Source organism: Pelophylax lessonae (assembly GCF_965119305.1).
Source record: "Pelophylax lessonae genome assembly, chromosome: 11".
In the NCBI taxonomy this organism is placed as follows: Eukaryota; Metazoa; Chordata; class Amphibia; order Anura; family Ranidae; genus Pelophylax; species Pelophylax lessonae.
In genome coordinates, this window is record NC_138778.1 from 117,764,011 (window position 1) to 117,780,046 (window position 16,036).

The following is a 16,036-nucleotide window of genomic DNA, read 5'->3' on the forward strand; positions in this document are numbered from 1 at the left end:
TTTACATAAAGAGACAGCTTGAAATAAATAAAAAGAAAAAAAGCTGAATAGATGTAGAGAAAGAGCGGGCTCTAGAGACAGAGGTGTGCTGGTAAACGGGAGAAGGGAGGCAATGGCAAGTGGCAGAGAGTCAGGGGACCATGTGAGTTAGAAGGCAGGTACATGATGGGGACAGCTCTATATGGGAGGGGGAAGGAGAGCGACCGAGAGAATACAGATGGGAGGAGAGAGGGATAGAAAGAGACACATACAGGAGGAGAGGGAGAGAACAAGGCAGCAGGCACAATCAAAGAAAAAACAATGACTATCGCTATCTCTGTGATTGCTGGCGAAATTAATTAGCGAGGCTGTCTAGAAGCAGAAAAAGGACGTGATGCCTTGGAAGCATCCTCTGCTTTGAATGGGGCATTAGAGACAGAGGACAAGGGAGTCTTGGCTACTTTGTGACATCCTCTCAATGCTGATGCAGCATCTCGGAAGGATTCTTGACGAGGAGAGAGTATCAAGGTGGTGGCATCATGCCTGTGATGAAAGGTCTGCTCGCTCCACAGAATACTTTCCTGGATACCATTGCTACAAGATTTGATGGGACCCGTACGTACCTAACATTTATTTCTGTTTATAAAACACTACCCATAGCCTTACTGCTTACCATCTCTCCCGTATCTGCACCTAGATCAAACAACTGGTGGTGTTGGTGCAGTTTATTCTTTATTAGACTGTGCTGCAACGTGCACCAGGCTCTCGTGCAGTAGAATTATTAATAATTGAGCTGTCATATGTTCTTTTGGGTTGTAGTGCATTGAAACTTCTAAGAGGTCCAAGTGTTTCTCTCCTGGTCTTTGGCTAGGACTTCCTTTTGGATTGTGTTTATGGCTCAAGCCCTGTAACTACTGAACTATTGTGTTTTTTGGTAGATTTTCTTTTTTAAAAAATAATTAAAAATTAGACACAGAGTAGAAAAGAGAAAAGGTACTGTACTTATTAATTTGAAACAGCAGCGATGATGTAAAAGGGAACGCTATTCTTCATACAGTAATCCATATCTTTCACCTTTCATTGGATTAGAGCAGTGGTCTCCAAACTTTCTAAACAAAAGGCCAGTTTACTGTCTTGCAAACTTTAGGGGGCCGGAATGTGGCCAGTGGGAATAAAAAATGTCCTGGTGTAAGTGGGAGTCAACAGTGTCCCCTCTTTGGTATTAGTGGGAGAAATAGTGCCCAATCTTGCGTGTCAGTGGAAGGAATACAGCCCCATCGTTGGTGTCACCGGGAGTAATAGTGCCCCCCAGTGTTGGTGTCAGTGGGAGGAATAGTGCCCCATCATTGGTGTCAGTGGAGTAATAGTGCCCCATCATTGGTGTCAGTGGGCGTAATAGTGCCCCATCATTGGTATCAGTGGGAGGATTAGTGCCCCATCATTGGTGTCAGTGAGAGGATTAGTGCCCCATCATTGGTGTCAGTGGGAGGAATAGTGCCCCCCAGTGTTGGTGTCAGTGGGAGGAATAGTGCCCCATCATTGGTGTCAGTGGGAGTAATAGTGCCCCATCATTGGTGTCAGTGGGAGTAATAGTGCCCCGTCATTGGTGTCAGTGGGAGTAATAGTGCCCCATCATTGGTATCAGTGGGAGGAATAGTGCCCCATCATTGGTGTCAGTGGGAGTAATAGTGCCCCATCATTGGTGTCAGTGGGAGTAATAGTGCCCCATCATTGGTATCAGTGGGAGAAATAGTGCCCCATCGTTGGTGTCGGTGGGAGTAATAGTGCCCCATCATTGGTATCAGTGGAAGGAATAGTGCCCCATCATTGGTATCAGTGGGAGGAATAGTGTCCCATCATTGGTATCAGTGGGAGGAATAGTGCCCCATCATTGGTATCAGTGGGAGAAATAGTGCCCCATCATTGGTATCGGTGGGAAAAATAGTGCCCCATCGTTGGTGTCGGTGGGAGTAATAGTGCCCCATCATTGGTGTCGGTAGGAGTAATAGTGCCCCATCATTGGTGTCAGTGGGAGTAATAGTGCCCCATCATTGGTATCAGTGGAAGGAATAGTGCCCCATCATTGGTGTCAGTGGGAGTAATAGTGCCCCATCATTGGTGTCAGTGGGAGTAATAGTGCCCCATCATTGGTATCAGTGGGAGGAATAGTACCCTGTGGTCAGTGTCAGGAACTATGCCTCACTGTTGACAGTGGAGGGAATAATGCCCCAAGGGACAGATAAAAGCAAGCGAAGGGCTGCATCTGGCCTCCGGACCGCAGTCTGGAGACCACTGGGCTAGAGCAATAAACAAATTGATCGGTGGCTATTAGTTATTTCACTTTCTATGCAGTGGTTTGCTATATAAAATATAAACTAGTGTGTCTCAGTACCGAAGGAAAAAGTTGTAAAATAATTCACTTGTGACATTTGGGATCCTGGATCTTCGTATCTATTATATTTACCCGCAATACCCGAAGTATAGATAGCTTGACTAGTGCAAAAATAAAATTCACCACGCCGGAGTAGGCGCCTTCTAAAGAATCCTTTGATAAGTGCCCCTCACACTTTTATTAATGCCATTTAGCTATACTGGGAAAAAGACACTTTTACCTGCTTGTCCCAAACCGTTGGACGCCCTGGTGACTTCTTTTTGGAAAGTGATGACTTGTTTATGGACACAGATAACAACGCGTTTGTAGAAAAAGAGTATGCAATTATTGCCGAGCGCCACAGCTGCATACTCCCACAGTATCAGTGCTAATGAAACAGAAATGGGTCACATATAAGCCATGTGGTATTTATAATACCCAACCCATGTCTTTAGATGAGTAATGGAAATATCTTCTCTATTACCAGAGTGCCGAGCACACCGGCATTCAGGTACTCAGCTTCAACTAGATCTGGTATTTTGGGATGAAAACCTGTCTGCATGATTGATGTAACTGAGGTCAAATGCCCAAGGTCAGTCATTGCTGGTATTGTCCATCTAGCTATAGTAAGCCAGTATGAAAGTCAATGTCTTAACCTTTGCAGTGCCCTAAGCATGCCACTATCATGTTTGTATACCCACTGCTTTAGCTACTGTCATGTCTTTAGGACAATGTCATGTAAACATAGGCTGTGCCAGGGTATCAGGTGTTTGGGAACGCTAGAGAGGTTCGTTGGGTATTGAGGTTACAGGAGTGTTGGCCCTAATGGAAGTATAAGAATTAATAGCCAGGATGGAGGATAGGTGTAAGCTGAAAACATGAGTCTTTTGTTTAGTGCAGCGGGAGGCTGTGTAGCAGATGGTACGCTCAATGCTTATAACACACACTGCTCTCAGTCTATAGATCTGCATTACATCAGCTGATACCCAGTGGCAGAGTTGTACAACGATCCTATTTTAAACCTGCAGTGATTAATTGTTTCTAATAGATGGGATCTTGTGAAAGTCCTCAGGTGCAAAGCATTTCCTAGAGGGTGGTCCTGTGAACATGCAGAGAATGACATAAAGACGTTTTCACTATAGAAGGGTATCGTTCCAATGGGACAATTTTCTAGCACCAGGGGATCAATTAGACTAAAGCAGTGCACCGATGCACAGTAATCTATAACAACCAATCACATTTCACCTTGCATCAGGTCTAGACATTCAGAAAAATGATTGCTGACAGGTTACTATGTGTTACTACAGTTTGCTTTACTAAAGCACCCAATTTATCGTCATAACTAATTTACCTATAACTGCCACAATTTTGTTATACAATATTAAAAAGCTTTTTTTAAAAAAAAATCAGGTAATTGGGTGATTTTTGAAAACTGTATGATAGAAAATTGACAGTGTTGTCTAAAGGCCGTACACTTGGTTAAGTAAAATTTTGTACGACGAGCAATTATCTGACCGTTAATATAGTGCTTTCGACAGCCGAATCGAAATTTTCGGACAACAAAAACTGAAGGTGTAGGCTATAAAATTTTAACATATGCGAACACGTCTAATTTAGGTTAATTAGTAAAGTTTTCATCCCAAAAAAAAAATCGTAAGAGCACTACTAGGCATGCTCAGAAACAAACAAATACATTCCAAAACAATTCAACACATGACATCACTTCCAAAGTTGTATTCTGTCGTACGAGAATTTTTGGAAGTTAAGTAACCTCTTCACTTTCGATATGAGACTAGCATGCAACAAAAAGTCGTCCGATAATTTCATTATATGTACGAGGCTTAAAGCTTGGTTCACACCTATGCAGGTGTTACCAGTGCGACCGCGTTTTTGCAAATTTAGGGCAGCCCATTTATTACAATAGTTTCCACTATGTGAGATAATTGCACATATAAATCACATCACACTACAATGCATGGCAATAAGTTACCATGCACTGTGGTGTAATCTAGTGCATTGGCATTAGTGTGTTGGCTGATGCATTTGGGGCGCTATGAAGAATAAAATGGCACCACAGCATGCCTGCCAGAACATAGTGCGTGTGGGAATGTGCAAAATATGACACATTTTCCAGCGCTGCATGAGCGTGAACAGGGTCTTGAATTTATAAAAAAGAAAAAAACTTTGGCCGAAAACTGAATTCACTTCAGGAACGAAACGAAAAAAAAAAAAAAATCACACGTACATAAGTATTCACAGCCTTTGCACAATACTTTGTTGAAGCACCTTTGGCACCAATTTTGAGCATGATGCTGCAAAGTTGACGCACCTATTTTTGGGCAGTTTCCCTCATTCTTCTTTGCAGGACCTCTGAAGCTACATCAGGTTAGATGAGGAGCATCGGTGCACAGCCATTTTCAGATCTATCCAGAGATATTCAATCGGGCTCAAGTCTGAGCTCTGGCTGGGCCACTCAAAGACATTCACAGAGTTGTCCCATAGCCACTCCTTTATCTTGGCTGTGTGCATAGGGTCGTTGTACTGTTGGAAGATGAACCTTTGCTCCCGTCTGAGGTCCAGGGCGCTCTGGAGCAGGTGTTATTAAGGGATGTCTCTGTACATTGCTGCATTCATCTTTCCTTCAATCCTGACTAATCTCTGTCACTGAAAAACCTCCCTATAGCATGATGTTGCCACCACCATGCTTCACAGTAGGAATGGTATTGGCCAGGTGATAAACAGTGTATGGTTTCCTCTAAACATGACACTTGCCATTCTGGCCAAAGAGTTCAATCTTTGTTTTTTCAGACCAGAGAATTTTGTTTCTCTTGGTCTGAGAGTCCTTCAGGTGCCTTTTGGCAAACTCCAGGCAGGCTGTCATGTGCCTTTTACTGAGGAGTGGTTTCCACTTGGCCACTCTACCATGCAGGTCTGATTGGTGGAGTGCTGCAGAAATGGTTGTTTTACTGGAAGGCTCTCCTCTTTACACAGAGAAATGCTGGAGCTCTGTGAGGGTGACCATCGGGTTCTTGGTCACCTCCCTGACTAAGGCCTTTCTCCCCCGATCAATCAGTTTGGCCGGGCAGGCCTGCTTTAGAAAGAGTCCTGGTGGTTCCAAACTTCTTCCATTTATGGATGATGGAGACCACTGTGCTCATTGGGCCCTTCAATGCTGCTGACATTTTTCTGTACCCTTCCCCAGATCTGTGCCTGTATACAATCCTGTCTTGGAGGTCTACAGACAATTCCTTGGACTTCATGGCTTTGTTTGTGCTCTGACATGCACTGGTAACTGTGGGACCTTATATAGATAGGCGTGTACCTTCCCAAATCATGTTCAATCAACTGAATTTAACACAATCAAGTTGTAGAACCATCTCAAGGATGATCAGTGGAAAGAGTATGCACCTGGGCTCAATTTTGAGTGTCAACGCAAAGGCTGTGAATACTTCTGTACATGTGATTTTTTTTCTTTTTTTCCTTTTTATTAAATTTGCAAAGATTTCAAACAAACATCTTTCATGTTGTCATTATAGGGTTTTTTTTTTGGAGAATTTTTTAGGAAAATAATGAATGTAATCCATTTTGGAATAAGGCTGTAACATAACAACATGTAGAAATAGTGAAGCACTGTGAATACTTTCTGGATGCACTGTATGCCTAGTTAAAGCAGAACTCCAGCCATAAATAGATAGACAAATGATTAGTCCATGAAAAGAAAGCAACACAACCGGATTTTGCTTCAACCTGAATCCATAGATTTTTTTTCTCCAGTACTTATTTTTTTTTACCACAAATTATCACCAGGTCTGATGGCCAGCATTATTCAACCCACTACCTCTGACCCCCCAGCCTGTGACTGGACAGTAAAAGGAGAAGCAGCACAATGATGAGCTCCTCTCTCTGCTTTCTCCACCAGCTTTGCTATATAGGGACTGCAAAGGGTGTGATATTGGGTCAAATTCAAGTACTTACACTGCTTGCAGTTTAAAAATACATTTAGTGATGTATTCATGATTACAGAGTTGCATTCATTTTTGTCTTTTATATCTAACTAGTTTCAGGTTTTACTATGTTGTTTGCAAGGTCTTGCTAGAAAGTCTTTTTTTTTTTTTTTTAATATACTCAGATTAGGAATAAGACCCAAATTACTAAGGTATAAATAAAGAAAGAATTGCTACAGCAAATGCCACATTACAATGAACTGACCCAACATTAACAAAATATATTATGACCGTGTATCATGGTTAGGCCATGTTGATAGTGTTTGGGCTACAGCATTGTATTACGTGTATTAGCACTTTGTGGTGCCATTCATTTTAAGTGGCGCATCAACACACTAAGACAATGCAGCACCAACGCGCATGCGTTGCAGCTCTCCATATTACATGGTAAAACACTACCATGCATTGTAGTGTGCTGCGTCAGAGTAAAAATAATGCATGCCTGTTTAGTCCGTTCTTGTGCATTTTGAATACGCAGGTTAATGCATTGCACAAGTATCTTAACATGTGACCCAATGCGCATGCGTTAACACAACAACCAGGACCAAAGAAATGTGAATGGGCATTAAAGGTTAATTTAAGTTTTGTTGAAAAAAAACTGCCTGCTAGATGAACTATATACAGTACGTTGCCAGGATTTTAGGAAACAATTTTGAAGACTGATACCTTGACCAATGTAGAATAGATGTCACCCCCAAACTCTTAGGCTGCTTAAAGCCAAAGGCTCCACCCCCATGCCATAAACCTTTCCCTTTACCTAAATAATTGAGACCACACCGTGCTTGGAGTTAATTGGCCACAGCAGCCATTTTATTAACCCTTTTACCTTAAAATTAACATAAGGAGAAAAAACATTCCTTACAAACATAAAACAATCAGTCATTAGGCCTGTTGGTCTTTGAGGCTCCTCCAAATAATTCCAAATCCTGCACTGCGGGACCTGTGCCCTGATAGGCCTCCAGCCGCGTCACCGGCTCGGAGACAAACCACTCCCCGCAGTGCCACCATTTTGAATTCCATTTAAACTGACATTAAATGGAATGCACCATAGGGACCCATACCAACGATGAGTCCCAACCATACCCTTATCCTAAACTGTTCACCTCCCCCGCCAGCAAAGACCAACAAAACGCCCAGCTGCCATGACAATATAAAATTCCCCCAGAAAGGACAGAAAGCACAAAAGACATGAATCAAAATCAACCATAACAGTCCCAGAAATTAGGGAGGGCGGGTGGGAAGCTTCTTCTTCCTTCGTCCGTTGAACTTCCACTGACCTCCAATCTGAGGGGCCACCCCTCCTAACTGTACCTCAACCCCTCCCAAACCTGATACACCAATCCCTGAATACCCCCCAACTCAAAACAATTTAATTTAACTCACACCTGCCCTGTCTCCCCTCTTCACATGGTCATGTCTGCCCTGCGCTATTTTTTTTTTTTTTTTTTTTTCTTTCGCTTCGGGCCTTGCTTTCCTAGTTATAATGAATTTGTTGTTTGTTTGCCATGTCTTTTCCCAGACTGATTTCTTATTGGGAGAGTCACGCTTCATTATAACCAACTGAGTCTATCCAATGGTGCTAGGAGAAAAGCTGCAATGTTTTGTATCACTTTAGAAGAGGACTGGCTTTAACCACTTAAGCCCCGGAAGATTTTACCCCATTTTGCGATTCCGGACTGCGTGACTTTAACGGACAATTGCGTGGTCGTGCGACGCTGTACCTAAACGAATTTGGCGTCCTTTATTCCCCACAAACAGAGCTTTCTTTTGGTAGTATTTGATCACCTGTGCGATTTTTTGATCATGCGCTATAAACAAAAAAAGAGCGTCAATTTTGCAAAAATAACAATATTTTTCACATTTTTTATATGAAATTCCCCCCCCAAAAAATGTAAATATCAAAATTTAACATTTTAGGCCAATTTTTTTTTTTTTACCATATGTTCGGTTAAAAAAAAAAAAAAAAATCGCAAAAAGCATATTTTGATTGGTTTGCACAAAAGTTATTGCGTTTACTAACAAAGGGAAAGATTTTGTTATTTTTGTTGTTTTTTTGTTTAACGCGTAATGGCGGCGATCTGCGATTTTTTGTGGGACTGTGACATTGGGGCGGACAGATCGGACCCTTGACTGACATTTTTGACACTTTTGGGGTTACCAGTGACATTACTACAGTAATCAGTGCTATACATATGCACTGTTACTGTAAAAATGACACTGACAGGGAAGGGGTTAACTTTTTTTAGAGGGAGGGGTTAAGTGTGTCCCTAGGGGCGTGTTTCTAACTGTGATTGGCTGTGGCTTGATGTGTAAGAACAGTGATCAACGGTCCTACATAGTAGAACCGTTTGATCACCATTCTTACACAGGGGAGACTGACAGGCGACTTTGTTTACATTAGCCGCCTTCCTTTCTCCCGCTGTTACGGACGATCGCGAGTGCCCGGCAGACATCGGGTCCGCCGGGCACACGCGCGCAGGGGGTCAGTGACCGAGCTGGAGCGCGCATCTGGCCGTGCGCGCTCGCTCCCAAAACCCTCACAGGCTAGCGACGTAGCCCTACGTCGCTTTGCCTGTGAGGGGCTGACTGCCGACGTAAATAGTCGTGCGGCAGTCGGCAAGTGGTTAAGGAGCGTCTCATCAAAAATTAAGCTCTATATGGCACGTAGCTCAGCATAGAGAAAATGAGCCCATCATTCAAGAATAAAGCTAGATATCTAAATGGCAAAAATGTGTTATATTTATCTTTCAATAAAAGTCAAGTTATTTTAGAAAGTGGCATGTCATAAAAAAAAAAAAAAAAAAAAACGCTAAAGCTGCCACTGCGGTCATCTTTGACTAAAAATGCTTATTGCCTGGCAGCCATACATTGGATAACTGATCCAAAGCAAGTATGCGCACAAGGACATTTACCTTTCCTAATCTGCATACATAATTGGTAGGCAACCAGGATTTTTGGGAAGGTGGTCATGAATAGCAATCCCGTATTTCTTTCATGGCAGGTTTACCTAAAAGTGTTTTTTGTCAATCTTACATTTTTTTAATATAGGTATCTATGTTAAAAAAAAAGACTTTAAATACTAACATCTCTTGCTGCCCGCACTATAAAACACTGTCAATAGAAGAAAAAGGTGCTACTACGCCAGATTATGTAGAGGTCCTTAGCTGTTGGGTGCAGGATTTGCAGTCACTCAGCTAATGAAGTAAACTGATAGAAGACAAACTGCAACTCTATACAAGCTCTTCAATAAGTCCAAATTTATTATAACTCCATAAAAGATGAATACATACAGCAGAAGTTAACGCGTTTCAGCCAAAATGGCCTTGTTCACCACTACAAAACACTGGCCTGATCAAGAAGAATTACTGATTGAAGTTTGTTCCAGGACTTGCACTTCCCAAAGTGTTGTTCTTCAATGTCCTCTACAGCATTCATTGGCTCTTCCCATTGATCACCCAAGTCCCTACATGTCATAGTGGTAGCACATGGGTTGATAGGACTTCCTGAAGTGTCATTCCCTGTTTCCACTATAGAGCTCAATGGTTCTTCCCTTCAACCACCACGCCAATACAGGGTAAAAGTAGTGGCCCGGGAGTTGGCAGGGTGAACCACAGAGTGCTAAAGATAACACAGGAGAATGGCACATCAGGAAGTGTCGATTCTGGAACAGACTTCAGTTGGCAGACCTTTGATCAGAGCGGCGCTCAGCAGCAGAAAAGTAAGCGTTTACGCTTTTTTTTTTATAGGTACTTTTATTTTAATTTTTCAGATTAGTGACAGAGTCACTTTACTAAATAGTGTACAGTGCCTTCTTCACAGACTATGGATAGTAAGCTATTATTATGATTATTTTTATCTCAGGCTCCTACCAGATGTGTACTTATGCATATTAGCATTAAAAGCTAAAGGAAATTGCTAGCATAAACTGCTTCAGATACTGAAGATCCTTTCAAGTACCTTTTCCGGCTATCCCTAACAGGCAATTTAATAATATCTTAACTTCTCCATAGTAACTACAGCTCTTCCTTAGTGATCAAGTTTACTATGCTGTCTGACTCCAACATTATTATTATCATACAGGATTTATATAGCACCAAAGTTTGAGCAGCAGTTAACATCATGAGGGCAGACAGTACAGTTGTAATACAATTCAATAAAGGAGCAAACAGAGGGCCCTGCTTGTTAGGGCTTACAATCTAAAAGAGAGGGTCAAGTGATACAGATGGTAATAACTGTGGGGGATGAGCTGGTGTAGAAAAAAAGTACAGTTTTTAAGTGGAGGCAGGATAGGCTTCTCTGAAGAAATGGGATCATCTATAAGTAGAGTAGGAGATACAGGGACAGATTGGGGTAGGGAGTTCCAGAAGATGGAAGAGACTCAGGAGAAGTCCTGGAGGAGAGCATGAGAGGAGGTGACAAGTGCGCTAGAGAGCAGGAGGTCTTGGAAGGAACAAAGAGTATTATTTGGTTGGTATTTTGAGACAAGGTTAGTTATGTAGCTGGGGACAGATTTTGTGGATGGCTTTTTTTAGGTTGTTGTTATTATTATTTTAAATTTAATTTGATGGGTGAGCTAGTGGAGGGATTGGCAGAGAGATGTAGCAAACACTGAATGGTTGGTAAGGTGGACATATTGTACCATTTAAGGGCACAGGCAGATAAAAGTAAAAAAAGCTGTGTTCAGATCCGTAAATTGTAAAAATAGTTTATGGGTCTGAATGCAGCTACAGTTAAACCTTGGATTGCGAGCATAATTCGTTCCGGAAGCATGCTTGTAATCCAAAGCACTCTTATATCAAAGCGAATTTCCCCATATGAATTAATGGAAACTCAGATGATTCGTTCCACAACCATTTATTCATAAATCCTTCAGTTTATAGTCCATATAAAAGGATTATAGCATTGCGATAGGTTGTGTAACCATAAAATGTCCATCCACAAATAGCCGCTTCCACAAGGGGATTAGAAGCAAAATCCAGCAGGAGCTACAGAGTATCAAAGAGAAGAGAGGCGCCTCTAAGTGTAGCAATATAGTTCCATTTATTGAAGGTACAACATTTATCAACTCACATGGTTGATGAATAAAACAGGCACATCTAAGTATGCAGGCATCCGGGGTAAAGCTGTCCACATAGACTATCTTCTGCACCACCGGCTGTCAGTCTGTAATCCTGACCGGGAAGACCACCCTGCAGTAAAGCGATGACATAGATGGCGGTGCAGAAGATGGTCTATGTGGACAGCTTTACCCCAGATGCCTGCATCCTTAGATGTGCTTGTTCCAATCATCAACCATGTGAGTTGCTTAATGTTGTACCTTCATTAAATTTAACCATATTGCTACACTTTAGAGGCGCCTCTCTTCTCTTTTATACTCAGCTGTGACTTGAGGCTACTTGTATATCAAGACATCGCTTGTATATCAAGTCAAAATTTATTTGAAAATTTTGCTTGTCTTGCAAAGCGCTCTTAAACCAAGTTACTCTCAAACCAAGGTTTTACTGTATTTTGTATTGCATGGGTCCAGGCACATAGCTGCACTAATGTTAAAAATACTCTATGTAAGGATCTGTAATATCAAATCAGAAAAATCCATGACCGTGGCTATTAATTTAAGTGCAAACGCATCTACACGAGTGTAAATTTATGTACATACTGTATGTACAGGCATCAATCTGAGATAGTGAATGGAAGAAGAGTTTTACAGATCTGTACATTTGTGGATCTAAACACGAAACGCAAGCACTTACCAACCATTAGACGCGTTTTTTTGCCAGCAAAATTATGCATAGATATCCATTGAATATGCAAATATGCGTTAGTCCTGTTGTAGGGATGACCTTGCGTGTGTTCAGATCCTAGTCTGAACCTACCTGTCACTGTATTGGGCCTTTCCTATGGTGCCATGGCATTCCTTGCCCCAAAGCCAAATTTATACACACCTACTGTATACATTTAATGAGTTTAAAGAATTCTGGCTGGCCTCATGTCCAGTAAAATCACCTTTATTTTAGCAAGTCCATAAAAACGAATCCAAAAACACAAATAGAGGGACAGCATCACCAGCTAACACTTTTCATGCTTCCTTAGCACTTAGTCATAGCTCTGTGAATGATAGTGAGCTATGACTAAACGATAGAGAAACATAAAATGCGTTAGCTGGTGATGCTGTTCCCCTTTTTTTAGAGGTTCTGAAATTGTTTTTTTTGACTTGCTAAAATAAAGGGGATTTTACTGGACATGTGGTCAACCAGAATGATTTTTGCCCATTGGAATCTGATGGACAGGGTTGTGTGTTAGTGGAGGTGGAGATGGAAGACTGTCCTAGAGCAGGTTTCACACACATCTATGCCCTGTATCAGGGGAGGACTGGGCCAGGGGGCAGGGGGGCAAATGCCCCCTGGGCTACTCTGATGTCCTGTGAAAAGGCTGCACTGCTTCTGCCACAAACATGCCTAAAGGATTCCTAGCAAAGAGAAATGAAAAAACTCTGCCACTGACCTACTGAGTGTGAAGGATGAAGACAAGGACAGAGCGCAGGCCTCCCTCCCCAGCATGGATGGTGTAAACAGTGTCTGAGCAGAGGCCGGTTCCATGCCCCACCTGAGACTCTCCTCCCCTGGCCAGCCCCAACTGAGCTGCCCCTGCTCCCCCCAACTGTCCCCTGCTGGCCAGGTTGGGAACCCGGATTCAGTCGGTGAATAGAGAGTACCTGGAGCAGGGCTTCAGCTTTAAATGGGGGTCAGGAGGAGGACGGGAAGAATGAGAGTGGGGGTTGAGTCGCTGCACCATGGGCCTTTGGTTTCTACTTGCCCCCTGGGCTGAAAGTTGCCAGTCTGCCCCTGCCCTGTATACATCTAGATATGGGGGGGGGGGGGGGGGTTGCCCAGGCTGATGATTATCCAAGTAAACTGACCACTTCCTAGCAGGCTCATTCAGGTGGGTGCAGGCTAGGATCTGAAACATGCCCAAGCTCATCCCTACCCTTACGAGTCTATTTGCTAAATTTTTATTTTGTATCATATAATTTGTGAGATCAACCCACTGCAGTCATCTTTTACCCTTGCCGTTCATTTTATTTCTACAAAGATACTGGTAAAAAGCTGTGACTGAAGAAGAAATCAGGTGGTAGGCTGAGGCAGCGGTGGCAGGTGCACAAAGTAAATGGAATATTGAAGATGTAGTTAAAATGTTCCTTGCTTGTGTTTCAAACCTGTTTTTTCTTTATCACCCAGGAAGTAATCCCCCTCACTTCTCAGTTATTTCTAATCATCTGCTTGTTGCCTCCTGCTATGTGTGAATACTGAATCCAAGGTATTCCTCCAAAGCTCTGATCATATGCTTATGGCAGAAGGTGGCAAGAAGAGATACAATTCTTCCATCTGTATCTTAGTCGTCACCTTATGTGTCATTATGAATTGATCAGAGATAGTGAGAACGTATGCAGTTGTGCAAATAAAGATAAACTGACATCAAAGGGTACATTCAAACAAATGTATTGTGTTGGTTTCCTGCTGTGGACACAAAAAAAGAAAAATGCACAACAATGCAACACACGTCAACCTAAATCAACTCAAATGCATTTAACATTGATCGATGTAAGATAAACGTAAGTGGTGTGAGCCAGCCTGACTAAACCGCACACTGTTGAATGCCTTTAGGAGAATTGACAACCCTCAAGGTGGATATTGGCATCAGTCGTGCTTGGGTATTCCATGCGCTACAACACACGTCATTGTGCACGAGTGGTATTATATACTGTAACCACGACTCATTTTAAGCGGGCACAACAACACACATCAGGCACTGTGGTGCGGTCTGTAAACGGTGCCCTTACAGTGTGATTGGTTTGTTAGCATGCATTTTGTTAATCGAGGTGTTATGGTGTAAGCAGGCTCTTCACCAGGGTTGATCACCAGGGTTTAATTGTCCATTGTATGGAAAATTGGATATGACCAGGATTAGCAGATCAATAAACCAGCTAATAGACACAGTCTAAGTATTTGGCTAATGTTTGTTTAGGGCTGACCCCGCAGGAGCTGCTGGTATGTTGCCTGGATCTTCCCCACTTCTTGCCCCGCAACCAAGCACAAGGTATTTCCCACAGCTAGGTGCACAGACACACATCTGCTCGTTACTCCAGTGACCAGTCTAGTGGTTTTGTTTTTGTTGTTTTATTGGAGAACTTGTATAGTGGAAGGGATTTAGTAGGGTACTCCAAATTGAACTATTCACACGAGGACTTTGACTGCCTTTTTTAGTAGAAACTTGCCTGAAGTCTTTGCAGAAGGCAGATAAAAGACTTCTTTACAACAGCAGCTAATTGATTGCAGAACTGAGCAATGTCCCTTAGAAAAGGAGTGGACAGTCCTGGACAAAGCTCTAAGAACACTAGCCAGTGTTCTCTTTGTGTAGACCCCACTGGCACAAGAGGAGGTTAACTGTCAAAGGCTCCTTAGAGTGTCTGTACTCACAAGGCTCCTGAAGCACCACCAGCAGCTTTCTCTCCATATGATACCAGACCAGAAGCACTGTAGACTCCCCCTCTGTCAGCTATAGTAAGCCCAGGGTTGCCACACACACTTAAGGCCCTCAGATCTCCCACCTAAGGCCACGTGCCAACAGTTCAGGTCCTCAGGTCGCCCAGGTCAGTTTATAGTCCATATAAAAAGATTATAGCAATGTGATAGGTTGTGTAACCATAAAATGTCCATCTACAAATGGCGCCTCCACAAGGGGATTAGAAGAAAAATCCAGCAGAAGCTCCAGAGTATAAAAAAGAAGAGACGTCTCTAAGTGTAGCAATATGATTACATTTATTGAAGGTACAACATTTAGCAACTTGCATGGTTGATGAATTAAACAGGTACATCTAAGTATGCTGGCATCTGGGGTAAAGCTGTCCACATAGACCCTACTCTGCACCTCCATTGACGTCATCCCTTCCACGCTGTGCTCCATGAGTGCTTCCAGCCTCACTTTCAAATCGCTCCACTGCAGGGTGTGGGTGTGTTCCCGCTGTGTTCCTAAATAGGAGTGCCACATCCCAGTATGAGAAGCATATTTTGGAAGATCCCCTTGGGCAATCATGTGAGTTGCTAAATGTTGTGCCTTCATTAAATGTAACCATATTGCTACACTTAAAAGCACCTCTCTTCTCTTTTATACTCAATTGTGATGTGACACTACTTGTATATCAAGACATCGCTTGTTTATCAAGTCAAAATGTATTAAAAATGTTTGCTTGTCTTGCAAAATGCTCTCAAACCAAGTTACTCTCAATCCAAGGTTTTACTGTATAAAGAAACAAAAACAGATAGAATTTAAACATCAATCATTATACATCAGCACAACATTTAGCAACAGTATGATTAACCACTTGCCGACCGCCGCCCGACTATATACGGCACTAGCCTGGGAGCCAATAGGGGGCGAGCTTGCGCCCCCGGAGGCGCGCTCCTGCTCGTTCACTAAGAACCCGGCGCGTGTGACCGGTGGACCCGATGTCCGCGGTCACTCGCAATCGTCGGGTGGAGAGGGAGAAAGGCAGGTGGCTAATAGGAATGATCGAACGGTTCGGGTCGACCATTGGTTCGACCTGAACATTGACTGTTCGAAATTCGGCCAAATTCCGAACTTTTTGCGGAAAAAGTTCGGAATTCGGCAACCAGAACCGACCAAA

The 16,036-nt window shown here is 42.7% G+C and overlaps 1 protein-coding gene across 1 annotated transcript in view; it reads left to right on the plus strand.

The window, feature by feature from the left end:
• The first annotated feature begins 212 nt into the window (after positions 1 to 212).
• Positions 213 to 16,036, plus strand: part of KCNH4 (potassium voltage-gated channel subfamily H member 4) — a 568,276-nt gene continuing 552,452 nt past the window's right edge. Inside the window, exon 1 of the mRNA XM_082271443.1 lies at positions 213 to 594. Coding sequence (XP_082127569.1) covers positions 519 to 594 — 76 coding nt within the window. The 5' untranslated portion in view covers positions 213 to 518. The remainder of the gene's footprint in view (positions 595 to 16,036) is intronic.